This window comes from Bacidia gigantensis (genome assembly GCF_019456465.1).
Source record: "Bacidia gigantensis strain McMullin 20006 chromosome Unknown contig_249, whole genome shotgun sequence".
NCBI classification, from domain to species: Eukaryota; Fungi; Ascomycota; class Lecanoromycetes; order Lecanorales; family Ramalinaceae; genus Bacidia; species Bacidia gigantensis.
Genome location: NW_025408603.1, coordinates 1362667 through 1380582, shown reverse-complemented (window position 1 = coordinate 1380582; position 17916 = coordinate 1362667). Strand labels below are relative to the sequence as shown.

Below are 17916 nucleotides of genomic sequence, written 5' to 3'. Positions count from 1 at the left end.
GCTCGAACGTCCACTGTCAGTTGAAAAGAAGGCTGTTGGTTTCTAATTTTGCAATGGAAATTTGCAGGTTTCGGCTCGAAATGCTGCTTTTCAATACTCCACAGTCATCCTCAGTCTTGGTGCGGACCGGCTGCGGTCCGATGTCTTGTATGAGCACAGGCCAGAGCCTTTATGGGGGGCGGGATCAAAAAGAGTCGTTCCTCATTCCTGGAGCCTTGTGGCAGGTTGCATAATAGACAATTTCCCTTGACATACTCATGAGATCCTCCAAAGTTGCTTCCATTGAAATCTTTAACAGACGCCAGATAGAATAGCTTCATTTGCTCAGCGCAAGAACTCAGCAGCAACATGGTTCTCAGACATTTATCTGACGTTGATAGCAGCATGCTGACTCACGACCATAAACATGACTTTTATGGGCAGGTTCAGACCATTGATCCAAGAACCCATAATCCATGTATGGGCTCTGCAAACTTTCCGTCCAGCGGTCTATTTGCTCCAGCGGAGCAAGAAATCTATCCTCCCCAATACACGCATCAATCTCGTGGTGAGCTCACATCCACAATCGGCGACCATGTCCACAATGTCTCTGAAACGTCAGCTACGGCGAAACCTATGCTTGGAGTGCCTCAAATTACCACGCCAAAGCTTGGTACAGACTCGCTGTCTCAAGGTACAGCCTATTCTCCGACTGCGTACTCCTTTGGATCCGTATCCACGTCTCAAAGCTTTCATTCGGATCCTCAAACACCGATCACACCTCCTGACAGCGATACCGCCCCGTCTACCTGCCCTTCGAGCCAACAATCGTTGAATGATAGCGATTATGAGCTCGCAGAAGCAATTGAATCTATCCACAGCACCTCTCCTTCATATAGACAGATGGCCAAGGAACATCTTCAAAACGCCTTTGTGCCAGACTTCCGGACCTATGAGCACTATCATGGTAACATGATCTCAGGCATAGAGCGTTCAGATCATCTCCACATGGCCCTCTCCTTTGACAGATCTTACGACGGTTGTAGCCAACTTCGAAAAGCGGTCAATACTGAGAATAACAGGTTGTCACCAATTGCACTACCTTCATCATGCGAAACCTCGCCTTTAAGTCTGTATAAAAATTCTCTCGACGATCTGGGGTTCCAGTCAGTAAACCAGCTACTTCCACAGCAAACCCTTGCGTACCCCTCACCATCGGACAGCATAGCTCCTGCATTTTTATCGCAGGATAGCACTTACAACAAGTCGAGAGAATCTTCATCTATCGACGACATTGATAATAGCTATGTGCAGAACTCGTTTGGAGATGTGCGCAATGAAGCGAGTTCGGAAATCGCTACGCAAAAGCTTGACTCTCTCGCTTGGGATTCCTCAGCAAATAAAAGAAGATTAAAAGCGAGGTACATAAAGCGGCGGAAGGGTTTTGAGCCGAACAGATGTCAAGGGGTCATTGAAGGTAATATCGAGAGCTCAGAAATACGCATACCCTTCATTGGAAAAGAATCCACTAAAAGATCCGAGAGAACATACGTTTGCACTTTTCCTGGGTGTCATGACAGGTTCGATCGAGTTGAGCACTTAAAACGCCATAGAACTGTCCATGAAGATGAGGAGGACAAGATAAAGTATTCCTGCTGGGTTTCCCATTGCCCAAAAGAAATCAAGGGCGGCCGACTAGACAACCTGAAAGCGCATGTGAACAAAACCCATTGTACACCCTCAATCAAAGAACCCTCTCCTGAAAAAACGCCAGGCAAGAAATCCAATATAAACGAAAGGCTTTCCATGTTGGCGATGCTAGAACGCTACGATTCAGATATTCTAAATCAGAATTATAACAAAAGTTTGCCCACCCGCCCTTATAGTCGTGACGAGGAAGGAAAGCAAATAAGGAGTCTCGTTACCGGATGGGTACTGCTCTTGAACACCAACCCTAAGAAGCCGAGCCTTACCATCCATCATGAGTCGGAAAAGAGGACCGGCAAGCGAAGCCAATTATGGACTACCACAGGATGGAACATTCAGGAAGCGCATTGCATCAAGATTCGAGACCTTGCGCCCGAATATGATGGCCCAGCAGAAAATGTGTACATGTCAAGCATTGATCCTCGAATGAAGGCGCTGTATGCGACGGATGAGAAAGACCAGCTAACGGTGGCCGACTGCAAACACCTTGGCGTCTCGATGAAGACGACACGAGATGAGATGGGCCTTCAGCAATTTGACCCGAGGTGGCGTAGGATATGGGAACTCAGCCCTGAAGATGCGCTAAAGGAAGATGTTGAAGATGAGTGGATAAGAGGCGGCGGCGGGTCGCAAGGTTGTCGTGAAAAGGGCAAGCAGAAGCAAGACTCATTGCTGCGTAAACCGGTTGCGGCGAGAAGTCGAGGCCTTGCCAACAGGTGTGAAAATGACTGCATGAACGGGCTGCCTGAGCATGCCTCTACACATGACTACTCATCCGCAATGCCTTCGCGCTCGAGCCGAATAGCTACATATGTTTGATACGTGCTCCCGAGTCTACGGAGTCAAAATTGTGCACCTCTCTGGCTGGTGTTGCTTCGCCATTCGTTTCGACCGTCACATAGATTACAGCGAGCTACTCGCGTCGACATCGACTTTTGTTACGCAGGTGTGGTTGAGCCAAAAGAACTTGTGGAGAGACTTAATGTTTCGGTATGTCGGTCATGATGAAGAATGGGAGGTAAAAGTATGAGCCTTGAGATTCCAGTATCGTTCATCCAAATGTATTATGTAGAAGTAAGTCTGTCGCAGATCACTTTTTGGGATTGCGTTGGGATGTACTCTGGGCAAATTTAATTCATCCAATGTGTTCAGACCATTATCTCATATTTACGAAAGCGTCCTTCCGCGAGCCTCGTACGACCACTTGTAGTAGGTCACTCGAGCGATGAGAGGTTCTCCAGAGCTTTCCATCGTTCCCGGCCTATTCGACAGCCCTCATACCCTCAAGAACGGCAAAAGATACATCGACCAGGTCAGGATCTCTAATTGTAGAGGAGGCTGCTAAAAATACTAGGCGCCATCAACGCCAAGCCGTCGACGGCATCCCTGCACTTCGCTTTTCCCTTCGACCACTCACATCGCAGGACGCCCTGACTACAACTCCTCGAGGCGCTGAGCATCTTCTCGGTCCTCCTGACATTCAAATCATCGACCCAATTAGCATACCTTGCTCCCTCGAGCCTCTGCCGTGACCGTCAACAGCATGCATCGACTCAGGGACCGATCCAATCGTACCTCAACCTTCCCCCACCGTCTGTCCGCTAATACCCGGAACCTTGATGCGTCTGCAGGACATGAGACGACCTCTGATTAGGTCCAGGCACGGTAATGGCTGGATTACGGGCCTGGCGTCTCGCTATAAACATTCAGTCAGAGCCTCAGATGAACGATGAAACAGTCTAATCGTGCCCCATTGGACAATCTCGCAGTCTCTTGCATGATATATATAGATTCAGATGACGGTTGGTGAGGGGTAACAACAATCATATATGTCCAAGAGCCACCTGGTCGACTTCCCATCCTTTGCTCGTCCGTTGCACCATTCTCTTCACCTCGTCGTTGCTGGCTCAACCTTTCTCTTTGCTCCCTTCCTCTATTCCCACCAGCATGTCTTTCCGCGTGATGACCCCCAAGCCCTCGAAGCCACAGATGACGTCCCACTCCACGCCAATCTCAGGCTATGGGCGGAGCCCGAGTCTTGACCCTCCGTCCTTCACCACTGACGACCTCGCTACCGCCAAGTACATCAGGTTTTCGAGGATGCTAGAGTGGCTCCGTATCGCTCTTGCCATCACTACCCTCGCCGCAGCAACAACAGTCACAGCGTGCGCCGGCGTTGCATTACGAACGTACTCCGACACTCGTGTCCAACCCGAGTGGCTGCTGCCTGTGTGGCCACACAACGTCGACTTGCGGCCCACGCACGCAGTCCTCGCATGCGGTATCATCATCACCATCTTCAGCCTTCTATACGTGATTGCTGCTTTCGCTCCATTGGTACGCAATTGACCCAACCACAAGCAGAATGTTTCATGCTAACAAGATGGCAGCCAAGCAAGACGCGCAAACTCAATCTCGCCTCCGCCTTCTTCGCCATCGTCTCCTTCATCATCGCACTCTTCACCACCATCTTTGCAGCGGTCATCGCAAATAACGTCGCCCAAAGCAACTCGACAGGCACGCTGAACTCATGGACATGCAAATGGCAAGGCATCGAGGAGCACGCCACTCCAACCAACTTCAACAAAATCTGCAACAACTCGAGCGCATCCTATGACCTGGTGGTCTTACTCGTGGTGATGGAATTCTTGGCATTGGTCATGGTGGGCCTCGGGTTTGCCGTTGACAAGAAATTGAAGGCAAGCGCTGCGCGGGGAATGAGTAAGGTTGAGTTGGTCTAGATGGTCACATGTAAAGCACGGAGTTCAGAAGGCTGGCGCTGGAGTGAGTGTGCCTTGATGATGTCATTAAGATGCAGGCACAGGCATCAACGAGGCTGGACTGCAGAAATACGGGTCTGGGCCATTGGGGTCTTTCGGGTGTGCATAGAATGGAATGTAACATTAGGGTACGAATATGACGAACGAGCATAAAGTCAAAGGTCCATCATCCACCTGGCCTTATGAATGGATCAATTGATGACAGTGACGTGTAAAGCCAGGGGAAGAGTGTGAGATTCAGGGGCTCTGTGGAGTAACGTTGTGCTCTGCCGGAGTCCGTCCCTCGGGTACCAGAATCATTGCATGTTCTGGTCTTGGCATAATTCTGCAGGCTTATTATCTTGTCGATTTCAGATTCTACACAGAAGTTTCTGTCAGAAGAATTGTTGAGATACTTATTACGCGGACATTATGCATAGGAAATTTCTTGCAAATCCCCTTCGTTAACGATATATAGATATATTGTTGAAGTACCCGCTAAGTCCGTGTAATCTAGACCCGCCAGACCCGGCAGATTGACTTTTGATAGTCGATTGGTGCAATTTCGACGCCGAGAATTCATCGCCACCCTCCCAAGCCTCCATCATCAGTCATTCGGGTCAGCAACCTGTCTCATCAGCCTCGACCGTGCCTCACCCATAGCATGTTTTGCCGCGTATTTCAATCAGCCCTCTGAATCTTTTCCCCTTGACTCCTACCCTCCTAAACAAACATATAAATGTCCGCAACAGCAACCATGACGACGACTGCCCTCCCCACAATACCTACTGCCGAAATCGCCCTTCACAAGACTCTCAAATCGTGTTACGTGACGCTGGGCCCGAATGTCTACGATGTCACAGACTTTGTGTTGGAGCATCCGGGAGGAGAAGAATTCATACTCGACCATGCTGGTGAAGATGTCTCAGAAATCATGCAAGACACTTTCGAGCATGAGCATTCGGATGTCGCATATGAGATCCTCAACGAAAGATTGATAGGCCATGTCGCCACGGAAGCCATGGTCGAGGCAGCTGTCGAACACGATAAGCCAGACGATATCGTTCCGCCGCTTCCAAACACAACCGGTACCGCAGTCATCAATGGCAATGGTGCGGCGAAAGAGGACTACGATGCGCATGGAGTATTCGCAAATACGGGCTTAAGGGGACCAGAGGATCTCACGAAAGAGACGGACGCAAAGAAAGACTTCGCACAACATCAATTCCTTGACCTCGACAAGCCTCTCTTGATGCAAATATGGCGGAGCGGATACTCAAAGGAATTTTATCTCGAGCAGGTCCACAGGCCACGATACTACAAAGGAGGCGCCTCAGCTCCCTTGTTTGGAAATTTCCTCGAACCGCTCAGCTTGACCCCTTGGTGGGTCGTTCCCCTCATCTGGCTGCCATGTGTCGCATACGGAACTTGGGTGGCCAACCAAGGATTCAATACCCCGATACAAACCGCGGCCTATTGGATACTTGGTCTCTGTATATGGACTCTAGTTGAATATGGTCTGCATCGAGGCCTATTTCATGTTGATAAGTGAGCCAAGCGTCATTCATCAAGGCAGACAGATATCATGCTGACTCAGTGACCGTGCAGATATCTCCCAGACAACCGAGTCGGCATCACAGGCCATTTTCTCCTTCACGGCATCCATCACTACCTTCCTATGGACAAGTATCGCCTTGTAATGCCGCCTGCGCTCTTTGTGGTCTTAGCTACGCCCTTTCTCAAGCTTTCGCACACAATATTCTACTATGACTGGTATGCCGCAACAGCAGTCTTCTGCGGCGGCATCTTCGGATACATTTGCTACGATGAGACCCACTATTTCTTGCATCACAAGCAGTAAGTCTCCTTATGTTAGACTTTAAGCGTGCAGTTGATACACTTCTGAAGATTACTGACACGCCTGCAGACTACCAGCGTACTACAAGCAGCTTAAGAAGTACCATCTACAGCATCATTACGCCGATTATGAGAACGGATTCGGCGTAACAAGCCGATTCTGGGATACCGTGTTCGGCACCGAACTACCTGACGCCCCACCTCTTAAGCTGGCTAAAGCTGCAAAGGCTGCTTAGAAATCTTCGATGTTCCTCTGCGAGCTAATTCTACATTCGTTCAATGCATCGATTGGCGCAAGGCATGACAATCTAGCATGGTGGGTTCGGGGCTACATAGAAAGCGCTTCGACTGTCGCTCGTGTATTCTGATTCGTTCTTTCTTTATAAATATTGGGGGATCGGGCAAGCGAAGTAATGAATTTGTTCAATGAGCTCAAGCCAAACGCGTCGACGTCTCTCAATCCGCATTGTTGCCCTTGCTTTGCATGAATGTGCCAAGGCTGATACTGCAGATCCAGGGGCACCAGGGGGCTGAGCTTCCATTGAAAATTGGCGCGAGTGTCGACCCTTCATTGACATTTTGAGTCCGAGTAATACTCTTGGACTTCAAAGGCTTAGACCCGCCCGCTGAACAGATCTCTTGAAGGCAAGACAGTCACCAAAATTTGTTTGAAGTGTTCACGATTACATTTCTGTTAAATTAGCGTGAGCATTTTATATGTATCCCAGTTCTTGGATGCCACCAGATGCTTTGCATAAGCACTAATCTGGACCTCGCCCTACACACCAGCGGTGCTAGCGTCCTCGTACGGTGGTGGCTGCCCTTCAACTTGACGATCGCTACTATATCCTATCACCGGGTGGGGGTCCGAAAGAATCAGGCTGAAATTGCATTGACAGCGACTCTCGATCCTTTCCTATCTCTTCACAGCAAACAATCTTCCGGCTGGACACATCAGGGTGGATACCTTGGATGTATTGAGTTTCGATGTCAGTGAGACCTGGCCATAAAAACGAAAACTGGCAAATTTACCTCCTTTGACGACCATGTCTTGTCAACCAGGTTCAGAGCTAGTGTATTCCCCTTTCACGCCATACTCACAATCTGAGTACTTTAAATACACTGGGGGGACGAACAATGGATGTTGGTGGACAATCATATGTCTAATTGCGCAAGCGGATGAAGCTCGAAAGAAACAATTCGACGCCATAGCTCTTGTGATGGGCTTGGTTCCACTCACACTCAAGGATGTTGCATGGCCAGAGCGCCGTGTGATCGCAGTATCACGCCAGCTACCAGCAATAGTCGAGGCGATTGTACGTGCATTAGGTGTTGTACCTTGGAACGACGCAGACTTCTTTGCAAAGCAACGGGCGATGTCTTCGTCAAGTCTCTACCATAGAGCCATATCCATGTCCTACAAGAATATTAGACTCTCTTTATCCATGTGTACCTCGGGGCTTGTTGTCACATACGCTGCTCTTGCCGTGATCGAGGTGTACTCAAAAAGATCGGTTCTTGCGTGCGAACGTCCAGTCTTCATTGTCACGTGGCACCTGGGTGCGATCGTCCCTGCGGCTATCGACACGGCATGTTCAAGACCTTCAAAGATCACTCCTCTATCAGAAACAATTGTTCAAAGCGTGACTGATCAAGCCCTGGTCGACGAGAAACCTCGTGGAACAGATCAGCCCGGAATATCGACGACTGTGAATACCGGAGAAGTAATTGCTCATGGAGTCACTGCAAGCGAGCCTCAATCCTCCTCTTCAGCCCCCACGAAGCCACCAGCACCAGCTCAAACAACGCTTCCACGCCAGTCTAGCATCCCCCTCGAAGATATTTCTCCCATCCAAGGACGTGGCAAACCGTGGCTCGTCCAGCTGGTGTGGGCAGTCTACTACATTTGTGGCACACTATTCTATACATCGATTGTAGCTGTCACAGTAATCGAGTTGTGCGTATGGGTTATGACTAGCATAGCTGTCACGGCAGCAAGCAAGCTCCTCGCGTTTTTTATTTGCACGGCCTTCGAAAAGAGGCGGGGATCTACCCAAGCAGACGGCGGAGAATAGCGTCCGTGGCAACTGGAATCTGTTATGTACATATTACAGTAATCTCGAGCGTGAAAATAGGAAGGTACGCGTTAGCCAATTGTAAAGCTGTTTATCATCCGCAGTACTTATTGGTCTTCATATACGAGGTAAGAAAAGCGTCCAATGTACGCTCTGAAAAGAGCCGCTCAGCACAGCTCGAAGTGAAGCAAAAGCTTCTACTGTAACAAATATTCGAGAAAGCAGATAAAACACAGCTAAGGGTCCAATGAAAAATATATGCCCATACGCATTAACGCGGTTGTCAATCTGCAGGCAGCATGTGGACAGAGATTGCGTTTCCCATTGTATAGTGATCGATTGGCACAAACGCATCTGCGCAAAGCACCTTACCGTCAAAAAAGTATCGCCATCATTTCAGGCTCTGCGCGTTCGTTGGTCCAGCCGACATCAGAAATTCAGGCAAACGGCACATTCACCGAGGGGGAGCTGGGCTATGTGCACGGATACGTTCACTGAGCCTTTGTAATCATATGCACCTAGATCTTCGTTCCGATCTCTCCATTGGAAGAATGACTGCTACCCTCTCTGCCGGCTGAGCTTTCTTGTTCAGTGTAAGGCGGGACGACTTTCAATATGAACAATAAGGACTAGCGCAAGCATCCATGCCCGTTTCGGACTAGCACTGCCACGCGTCAAGTTGTTTCGACGACGCGGCCCAGCAGCAATGCTCTGCTCAAAGCCTCACTACCCCAACGTCACCCACTCAGATGAACGGGCTATATCTCAAGGCTCTAGCAGAGCTATAGGATTCTAGAATTGACGATGTCACCTTGGCAAAGCTTAACCACTGCTTGGCTGATTAGGATCATCGACCCCGCAAATTGCTCCCGTTGCTTCGAGATATTCTTAGATGATTGTAAGGGCTGAGGCACTGTCGTCTCAAGAGGCCGCAAGACATGAGAGCGCAGCATTAATGAGGCTGTTCCCCTGCCGGCGCCATATGACTGCGTACGTGTTGTTTTACGTCAGCCACATTTGCTTTGTCGTTTCTCCTTCAAAAACCAGTTTGATACTGCTTTTCCTTTCCTTCTGCCATTTCAGACGGCAGGTCACAAGATAAAGTGTCGTCCTTTCCTCCCTGATCCTCCAACATCAGTCCTTCCTTCACTTCCAGATTGTCCCATTGTAGCACAAAACCAGAAAGCAATGCACAACTCAACCCCCCTCCTCCTCTTCACCGCCCTCCTACCCCTCATCTCAGCCCAAACAACCACCCTCGTCACCCCAGTCCCCATCCAATTCTACGACTACCCGTCTCCGACCCAAGACTTTAACGATACCTCCCTCTCCCCCGACCACAAACTCCTCTCCGACATGCGCTCCTTCCGCGCCGCCCACAGAACCGAGTCCGAATACTCCCTCGTCACAGCCTTCTTCGCCACGCAGACCGCCATCCCGTCCCGGAGTCTGCAAAGGGCGGAACAGAGCTATGCGAGGGAATTGGCGACGGGGAATACGAATGCGGTGGCGCCTATCGTGACGGTTCTGCCGGAGAGTTTGAGGAGTTGGGCTAGTAGTTATTATGCGGCGTATGCGAGTGTTTATGTGGGGGATTTGGGGAGTGAGACGTATGTGATTTCCTTTCTTTGCACCGTGATGTCTCTGTGTGTTCCATGTGTGCGGCAGGTGTGTGTCTTGTCTAGGTATTTGTGATTCGGGCCCGCAGCGCAAAGCAGCAGAGAAGTTTTGACAGGATGTTGTATACTAACGCCGCTTTCCCCACAGAGCCTCAAATAAAGCCATCCTCGACTCAGCTTCCTCCCGCGCCTCCTCACGTTCCGCCGAACGCGCAACACGGACTCGGACTCGTACTGGGGAGGGTGAAGAGGCGAGTGCTAGTGCTAATGCTACCAGCGTCACCGTATCGAGTAGTGGCAGCTCGGCGAGTGGTACGGCTGGTACGGTGAGTGTAGCTGCGACGACGACTACGGCTAGTGAGAGTACGAGTGCAAGTGCAAGCTCGAGCACTTCAGCTGCTGCGACGGGAGGTGCGGAGGGGGTGGTGGTGGGAAAATGGTGTTTGGCGGGCCTGGGTGGGGTGATGGGGGCGATGATGGTGTTGTGAGAGGGCATGAAGGGGAGTTTCTGGTGTGGTGGAGGGGAAAGGGGGAAGTTTCGGATTGGGGAGAGGGAAGAGAGCGGAGAGAGGGGGCAGTGGAGTGGACACTCTGTTCTAGCTCTGATGGGGTCTTGGGGGTCGAGTTGCTGCGGAACTTTCTTCACAGGTGATCTAGGATGGGTTCGAGTTCCTGAAGATGAGATGAAAGGCACTTGATCTGAGTGCTTGGTATGGGTTTCTAAGGGAATATGTGATAAGCACGGCGGATATTCTTAGTCTTTTACTTGTAAATTCAGCTTCAACAACGGAATGCTGTATAGTTACTCTCTAGATCCTATCTATTAAGGCTTTCCGTCTCGAGGATATGTCTGACAACATTGGCATGGATAGCTGCATCATGTGACGGCGGTCGCGCGCCGAACCTTCTTTCATGAGGCAAATATTCAAACAACCAGAAACCTTGAAACTCCACGATTCTTTTGTTATTTGAATCCCCTAACAATTTCTCTAAATCCTCTGTTCCTCAGTCACAAAATTACAATGCCTCCAGCGCTTCCCCCACAAGACGATGATGAGGCCTACGACTCCTCCGCCGATTCAGATTTCGCGGGCTCCCTCTCCCCTTCCTCTGGCGGAGAAAATGAATCCAGCGCAGATGAGGCCGCAAAGCCCAAAGCGAGGGTTCAGAAACGGAAAGTCGACGCAGATGGAGATATAGAGATGGGGAGTGGAGACGAAGGCATTATAGCGCAGGGGCGAAAGAAGAGAAGGAAAAAGGGAAAGGGAAAGGGCAAGGGCAAAGGCAAGGGTAAACAGAAGGAAGGCGTTGAGCAAGAGGGAGACAACGATGATGATGAAGAGGGACCTGAGGGTATACGTGTACGACTACGGAGTGGTCGAGGAGGGTGAGTACGGGTTTTGGACTCGCAAATAGACCACTGGCTGACGGCATACTCTGCTAGACAAGAGAGTTCGAAAAAAAAACACCCACGACATCTCAAGCGACTGTTGATGTAGATTCGGTATGGGCACGGATGAACGCTCCCCAGACGAGCGACACCGGCCCCCCACCACCTCCATTAGAAACCGATCCCGATACAAAGAAAGACCCTACTGCCTCTACATCCGCAGTGGATGGGGTCACCCAACAACCTTCAACCTCACAGCCCACAGCTCAACCCGAGGAAACTATTACAATCCCCAACACATACACCTTCGCCGGCACAACCTACACCAACAGCAAAACCGTCCCTATCTCCTCCCCCGAAGCAGTCGCCTACCTCAAATCTAAAGACAAGGAAAAGCCCCCTCCATCATCAACCCACCACCGCCCTCTCGCCCGCAAGAACCTCCTCGATCCCAACCCCACCAGCAGCATCAAAGGCGTTCCTGCCTCCCGCCGCGCCGATCTTCCCTCCACCATCGGCGGCGTTGGCGCAATCGAAGTGATAGGGGAGCAGAAAGAGAGCAAAAATTGGAAGTGGAAGCAGAAGAAGGATGTTAAGCTAAATACGGTGGAGAAAAGTAAATTGGATTGGGAGGCGGAGGTTGAGAGGCAGGGGATTAGGGAGGAGCTGGATCGCGCGGAGAAAGCGAAAGGGGGTTACCTGGGTAGGATGGAATTTCTTGGGCGGGTGGATGAAGGGAGAGAGGAGAGAGAACGGGCTGTGAGGATGGCGGGGAAGGGGTGAGAGGTTTGTGGTGTTGTTCTAAGCTTGAGCTGTGGTTTGCTCCACGTTCGGGGTTACCACAAAGTTGCTGGGTCCGACTTTTCATGAACTAAAATCCGCCTGTAGGCGATACACGGCCTGTCTGGAGCTACGGGATACAATGAAGGATGTATCAGTCACTTTCAGCAGAGGGTAAAGGGTCTTGTCCGTCGCTACTATTGGCACCCATCTTCGTCTCCCATACGAACTCACTGGCGGCTACTTCCCCTTTTTGACAGAGTCTGAGATCCAAGCTTTATGGCTAATGATCATGGGCTTCACCGAGAAAACATGACCTGGCTTTAAGAGCAGTACGAACTTATGGGATCGATACGTGGCTATCCGAAATTCGGTAATTTATCGAGACGAGGAAAGTGCAACCCAGGGCCTTGAGCCTGCTCCACCTCGTTATCATGCACTTCAGCTCCCGGCTTTGACGGCTTTGATGTAACATTCTTTTCATCAATCATGCTGATTGAATACATTTATATGACCAAACTTGGATGCCGCACCTCAGTCTTTTGGGCTGATCATCCTGCGACATTCGTCCAGAGAGCTCACACTGCAGAACACATCCTTTACACATGATGACGCTCATAGTAACTCTTTTGAATACGCTCTCCACACAAGTCCAACTATGGCTTCTATACCGGCTCTCAGGCGCAGACACCAGCACTACATCTGTCACAACCATTACCTCGAAAGTACCACCAGTCGCAGCCGAGGAGAAAATCGATAGCAACGACCCATCTCCCCTCACGTCGCCCTTTGCTAAAGATCTTGTTGATAGAACCAACAAACTATTCACAGCTCCAACTGAAGGGGTCGCTTCAAACGGACAAAGGAAAGAGAATGCCCCTCCCACGCATGGCAATCACAATACTCAGCGAGACGACTCGACAATTTCTGAGACAATTCAAGCGCTGCCACCCTGCGTTCCACAACGCTCCATTTCACAGCCTCTCCCATCACGCCCTCAGCCTTCGTCGATTTCAATTACAGCTCCGCAGATACCAGTATGTCCCGCAAAGATTCAAGTGATCAATCGTCCCAGGACGTCTAATTAATGTCTCCTGCAGCCACTTCGCCGACACACCTCCACCGCCTCTCTTGAATCCATCCGCGCACTCACTACTTCTTTTCCTCCGCCATCACCCACAGTCAGTCCCCGCAAATCCTCCCTCCAAATTGTTCGTCGCAAACCTGCTGCGCCGCCTTCGCCAAAGCTGCGAAAATATTTGGGAGGACACCCCTCGTGCGACATGATCTCAATGCGCTCCGCCTCCCTCCCACCGGTTCTCGAAGCACACTCCTCAACCATTTCCCTCGATCACGCCTACAACCAACTCGAAGGTCGCATCAGTATCGAAAGCTTCCACAGTCGTAGCCTCCGCCGACGCGGTTCTTGCTCCAGCCTGCTCAGCAGCCTGTGTAGCAGCCGCAACGCAAGTGAAGAAGAGTTACGCATCAATGGCCCCGACTTACACGGCTACACCAAAGTCATCCACAACCAACAAATCAAATTCATCATCGACACCTCAAGCTCCATCTTCCCCCTCCATACCAACTCAGACCGCTCCTCGCCACAATGGTACGATGGCGCAACCTCTACCGCCCCAAGCTCTATTCACGTCGAGGACAGGAAACAAAGACGAACAGACGACACGACGCGCGCTTCAAGGAACAGCGATGGTTCCTTGCGCGTGGATCTAGTAAGGGACGAAGCAGTAATGGATGCACAGGAAAGGGTGCATTGGATCCGCCACGCATACAAGGCTTGGAGGGGCGAACGACCTGGCGTGCGTGTCACGCGTGCGGTGAAGAATGCAGAAGTCGAGGAGACTAATCTTGATGGGACTGGTGGGGAGAAGACGGCTGATATGCAGGCTGCCAAGCGGAAGAGGGCTCGGTGGAAATATGGAGGTAGGGAGGAAGGAGGTGAGGAAGGAGGGGGTGGGGACGGGGAGAAGAAGAAGAATCCGCTGCCTTGGGCTAGGATCTTCTTTGATGGTGTTAAGGCCGGGGTGGTGGAGGGGTATGAGAGGATGGTAGGCTGGGTTGGGGGAAAACTTGTGGTTTGGCAGTTGAGGAGGTCTATGAGAGGGTGTGAGAGGAAGAAGGGGACGGAATCGGGAGAGGTAGAAAGAGGGAGAGACGTGGGGGAAGGGGCTTGATAGGCTTTAGGCAGGTTATAGAAAACGTATCATCACTATTCATATCGATTCTTTTGCCACTATAGTCCACTCACGTCGAAAGCAGCTCCCAGAGAGTTTCAGACAGAAGCTGGCCATCAATTGCCTCCCGAAGTAAAAGATGTGTGAGGTGTGTGAGGGATAGTGAAAGGTGATGTGCAGGAATGATGGCAAGGGATGCCTTGCGGATCCCTTTCCCCGGATTGAAGAGGATATAAATGTGTTGGATCCGTGCTACAGACCCCAGGCTCGTCTCGTCTTCCAATTTGCTTCTCGAGTGTGTGAACGACAATTGCTAGCTATGACCGCATGCGATAGATATCCATAGGCCGGGTAGCGAGTGTGATCTCGACCATATTGCTGCTGCTGCGTTGGGTTGACCAGTATCGCTTTTTGATAGACGCACGTTATTTGTTGCCTCGGATGCGATCGACGTTTCTAGGCTGCTTCTTCTGGTAGTAAGAGACTGAACATATGGCCGTGTAGATTTTGGGTCTAATTTTTGATAAAAGATACCGAAATTTGGATGTTCTGCGTGCAAGGGGAATCATGGGCTTATCAAATTTTCATCCCGCGTTGTCCTTTGATTCATGTCAATATAATCGTGCCGAGCTAAGCCATTCCTCTCTTCCATCTTCCCGTTGTAATCTGTGGGAGGATTCATGGCTATGGCTTGACAGCCTAGGTCAGCTTTTGAGAAGGAGCTGGATCCGCACGCTCTACTCCTTACCCTACCCTTGGGGCTAGAGATCTGGATGAGAATTTCCCCCGCCATTCGAAAATTGTGCGGGGAATGGTTGGGAGCTTGCTCGTGAAGCGTTAGGGGGAAGGTATGATAGGGTTCTTATTTGGGGAAAGATTATATGTGCGGATGTGAATGTGAATGTGAGAACTCTCCCCCGCTTTTTTTCTGATGGCTGTGTGTTGTAGGTTGAGAAGCTGGTCAGATGGTGTGTTTAGAAGCGAGAATTCAGTTGCGGAGGAAATGAAGAGGAGCGGGTCTTTGGCTGGTGGCTTTTCGCTGGCGCCGCTTGGATATGGAAAGTTGTCCTTGAAAGTCGAGGGTGTTACGAGCGAGGAGGTTGAAGGGGCGAGGGAGTGTTTGTGGAGAACTTGGGTGGGGCTAGGGAAGACGTGGGTGAGGATTGCGAGTGCTGCTGAACTGGAGGGGAAGGTGTTCTGCATTTCGAAGGCGGTAAGGGAGGAGGTGGAGCGTGTCCTCGGGACGCGATTTCTTTGGGAGGTGGATGAAGTGAGGGTTTTGAGGCGATTGGGGGAGAGGGCTAAGGGGGGTGATTGAAGGGTGTTGCATCTATGTCGTCTTCGAGATTTGTGTTTGTCCCAACGTCGAGACCATGGTGCCGTTCCGGAGGCTCGACTTTCAGGATAATCCGATAGCTGAGGCATTGGACATGTGTGCGAGGTTACGGTTTGTGCTGCTGGAAGTGAACGTAAAGCCGAACCTTGTTTATGATGATTACGATATCATGGGAGATCTGATCGTTGGAGCTGTGAAGGGGCTGAAGAAGCCGAAGCGATCGGTGGTAAGGGTAGATGCTCGGAGCTGGGAGACTACAAGGCATGTGGCTGAGGAAGTAGCGCATGAGCTTGAGTACGAGAGAGATGTCGAGGTGTGCGACTGCTGCGAGACTGCGAGGCGTATGGCCGAGGAGCTGAAGTATGCATTCAGGGACGAAGAGGGTGTGAAAGTGTGCTGCTAGAGACTGCTTGAGATACCTGCGAGGAGTCTCATTCTAGTACGTCTATAAAATGGTAAGCCTGGATGACTTGTGAGCTTGCGATGGAAAAGGGAAGTGATTCTGAGAGTTGTAAAATTTCATTGTTAATACAGTTGAATCCCTTTCATGTATCCCTTATGCCTACATCTCTACCTATCCTGCATTGCTGCTAGTCCCCTTCTTCCTCTCGTATCTAATACCCGCAAAGTCTGAGACTGCTTTTGTACAAGAAACAACTTCTCATATGTTGCGACAAAATATTTGCCTACCTTTGAAACCAGCCTCAAGGTGAGGCGTATCCAACAAATGATACCTTCGTCCCCGGTCTGGCGGGATTGTTGACATAAGAAGATCTTGCCCAATGATCAGCGTGTTGGGTGATATCGCGCTGAGTGCTGTTCTCCAAGAATGTTTACCGCCTTGTTATTAAATGTGATCATGATGTGAGTCGAGTTAATGGTGTCACCGCCCGAACATAGCCATGAAGCTCTTTCTCTTCCCCACCCGCTGCATCTTCATAGCTTTCTTGTCCAGCGCACTTGGCTCAATTGGCATTGCAGGTAATGCCGGGCACCTGGGTGCCGAGTTGTATGATTGGCCATTCATCGTCGAGACAGTAGACATCGTAGGACTGGGCATTCTACTCCCCGGCATGCTCTGGCTCTTCGGCACCAATGATAATGCTGGTGGCTTCTTCTGCGTTGCTCGCCTGCTCGGTTTCCTCGGCACCGGCTCCGCTGGCAATAAAGATATCTTGCTGTCATTGTTCTGTGTGCGCTGTAGTCTTTCTATTTGCCCGGTCACGGTAAGGCCGCCAGTGGCGATGTAATCGTCTTCAAGGCCGATGAATTTCACCACTCCTCGATCGGGCAGAACGCCGAGGGCGGAGGTCATGAAGGATTGCATGAGGGCGGCGTTGCGTTTGTTTGTTGAGGGCATGATTTGAGAGGGGAGGGCGGTGATGGTCAGGATGTAAGCGGAGTCAAAGGAGCTGGCAAAGAGGAGGCAGGCGGAGTGGTCGAGTGTTATGAATATTGAGGATGTTGGGCGTTGAAAGCGTTGAGAAAGGTGTTGGGAGAGTTCATTGAGGAGGAGGAATTCGTCTCTGACCTGTTCGAAGGTTCGGGTGAGCGCGGTAAATACATGATTGAATGGTTCGAACGTACAATGACGTTGGTCTTGATGTCGGCCATGATGATTGAATCTTTGTGTACTCGATCTCGTGGGTTGACCAATGGCTCACGATTCGCAAATGTTTCAGCGTAATACTGACTTCGTTGTCTGCTGAGCTCTCTGTGCTGGGGTGTATTTTCAACGCTTGAAGCGGTGGAGAGGTCTCCAGGCGTGCCTCGCTCCACCACTCTTACCGTGGGGCTGTCATCCATTGATGGCAGTGAGCTAAAGACGTGTGGCAAATGTTCTTCGTCCGAGAAGGTGAAGGATGATTTGGCGGGCGAGACGAGGCCTTGATCGCGTTTCGTCACCACATAGGGTTGCTTGGTGGGTAAAGGAAAATCCTCGGCGGTGGGTGTGCGCCGGTGGGCAAGTTTGGCAGGCAATGTGTCATGCCCATTAGTCCCCGGTCCTAGCATGGCGAGTGGCATTGGTGTTGGTGGCAAGTGATGGCGGGGTCACCCGACCTGATTGTATTCAAATCTCTAGATCTGGTGGGACAGGGATAATTGGAATTATTCAAGACAATTACTTATTTTGTAACGGAAGCAAGGGAATGGAATGCTCGTGCACAGGAATAGCTCAGGTAAGGAGAGACATGGTGAACATTCTTTCCCAGACCAAC

At 50.6% G+C, this 17916-nt stretch overlaps 9 protein-coding genes across 9 annotated transcripts; 8 read left to right on the top strand and 1 right to left on the bottom strand.

Moving 5' to 3' along the window:
• Nucleotides 1–348: 348 nt before the first annotated feature.
• Nucleotides 349–2505, top strand: KY384_006640 (uncharacterized protein; the record flags this gene model as incomplete). The annotated part of the gene is made up of 1 exon (XM_044815134.1): nt 349–2505. The coding sequence occupies one exon, from the start codon at nt 349–351 to the stop codon at nt 2503–2505; it is 2157 nt and encodes a 718-aa protein (XP_044668234.1).
• A 1128-nt stretch (nt 2506–3633) lies between these two features.
• KY384_006639 (uncharacterized protein) lies at nt 3634–4427 on the top strand (the record flags this gene model as incomplete). Its single annotated transcript, XM_044815133.1, has 2 exons — nt 3634–4023; nt 4077–4427. 2 exons carry the CDS (start codon nt 3634–3636, stop codon nt 4425–4427), a joined length of 741 nt encoding a protein of 246 aa, XP_044668233.1.
• Nucleotides 4428–5202: 775 nt separating this feature from the next.
• Nucleotides 5203–6538, top strand: KY384_006638 (uncharacterized protein; the record flags this gene model as incomplete). Its single annotated transcript, XM_044815132.1, has 3 exons — nt 5203–5993; nt 6054–6302; nt 6373–6538. The coding sequence occupies 3 exons, from the start codon at nt 5203–5205 to the stop codon at nt 6536–6538; spliced, it is 1206 nt and encodes a 401-aa protein (XP_044668232.1).
• Nucleotides 6539–7348: 810 nt separating this feature from the next.
• Nucleotides 7349–8377, top strand: KY384_006637 (uncharacterized protein; the record flags this gene model as incomplete). Its single annotated transcript, XM_044815131.1, has 1 exon — nt 7349–8377. One exon carries the CDS (start codon nt 7349–7351, stop codon nt 8375–8377), a length of 1029 nt encoding a protein of 342 aa, XP_044668231.1.
• Nucleotides 8378–9565: 1188 nt separating this feature from the next.
• On the top strand, nt 9566–10484 carry KY384_006636 (uncharacterized protein; the record flags this gene model as incomplete). The annotated part of the gene is made up of 2 exons (XM_044815130.1): nt 9566–9987; nt 10145–10484. The coding sequence occupies 2 exons, from the start codon at nt 9566–9568 to the stop codon at nt 10482–10484; spliced, it is 762 nt and encodes a 253-aa protein (XP_044668230.1).
• Nucleotides 10485–11018: 534 nt separating this feature from the next.
• Nucleotides 11019–12169, top strand: KY384_006635 (uncharacterized protein; the record flags this gene model as incomplete). The annotated part of the gene is made up of 2 exons (XM_044815129.1): nt 11019–11383; nt 11446–12169. The coding sequence occupies 2 exons, from the start codon at nt 11019–11021 to the stop codon at nt 12167–12169; spliced, it is 1089 nt and encodes a 362-aa protein (XP_044668229.1).
• Nucleotides 12170–12774: 605 nt separating this feature from the next.
• Nucleotides 12775–14361, top strand: KY384_006634 (uncharacterized protein; the record flags this gene model as incomplete). Its single annotated transcript, XM_044815128.1, has 2 exons — nt 12775–13203; nt 13267–14361. The coding sequence occupies 2 exons, from the start codon at nt 12775–12777 to the stop codon at nt 14359–14361; spliced, it is 1524 nt and encodes a 507-aa protein (XP_044668228.1).
• Nucleotides 14362–15734: 1373 nt separating this feature from the next.
• Nucleotides 15735–16111, top strand: KY384_006633 (uncharacterized protein; the record flags this gene model as incomplete). Its single annotated transcript, XM_044815127.1, has 2 exons — nt 15735–16010; nt 16103–16111. The coding sequence occupies 2 exons, from the start codon at nt 15735–15737 to the stop codon at nt 16109–16111; spliced, it is 285 nt and encodes a 94-aa protein (XP_044668227.1).
• Nucleotides 16112–16580: 469 nt separating this feature from the next.
• KY384_006632 (uncharacterized protein) lies at nt 16581–17722 on the bottom strand (the record flags this gene model as incomplete). The annotated part of the gene is made up of 2 exons (XM_044815126.1): nt 16581–17228; nt 17285–17722. The coding sequence occupies 2 exons, from the start codon at nt 17720–17722 to the stop codon at nt 16581–16583; spliced, it is 1086 nt and encodes a 361-aa protein (XP_044668226.1).
• Nucleotides 17723–17916: the final 194 nt, after the last annotated feature.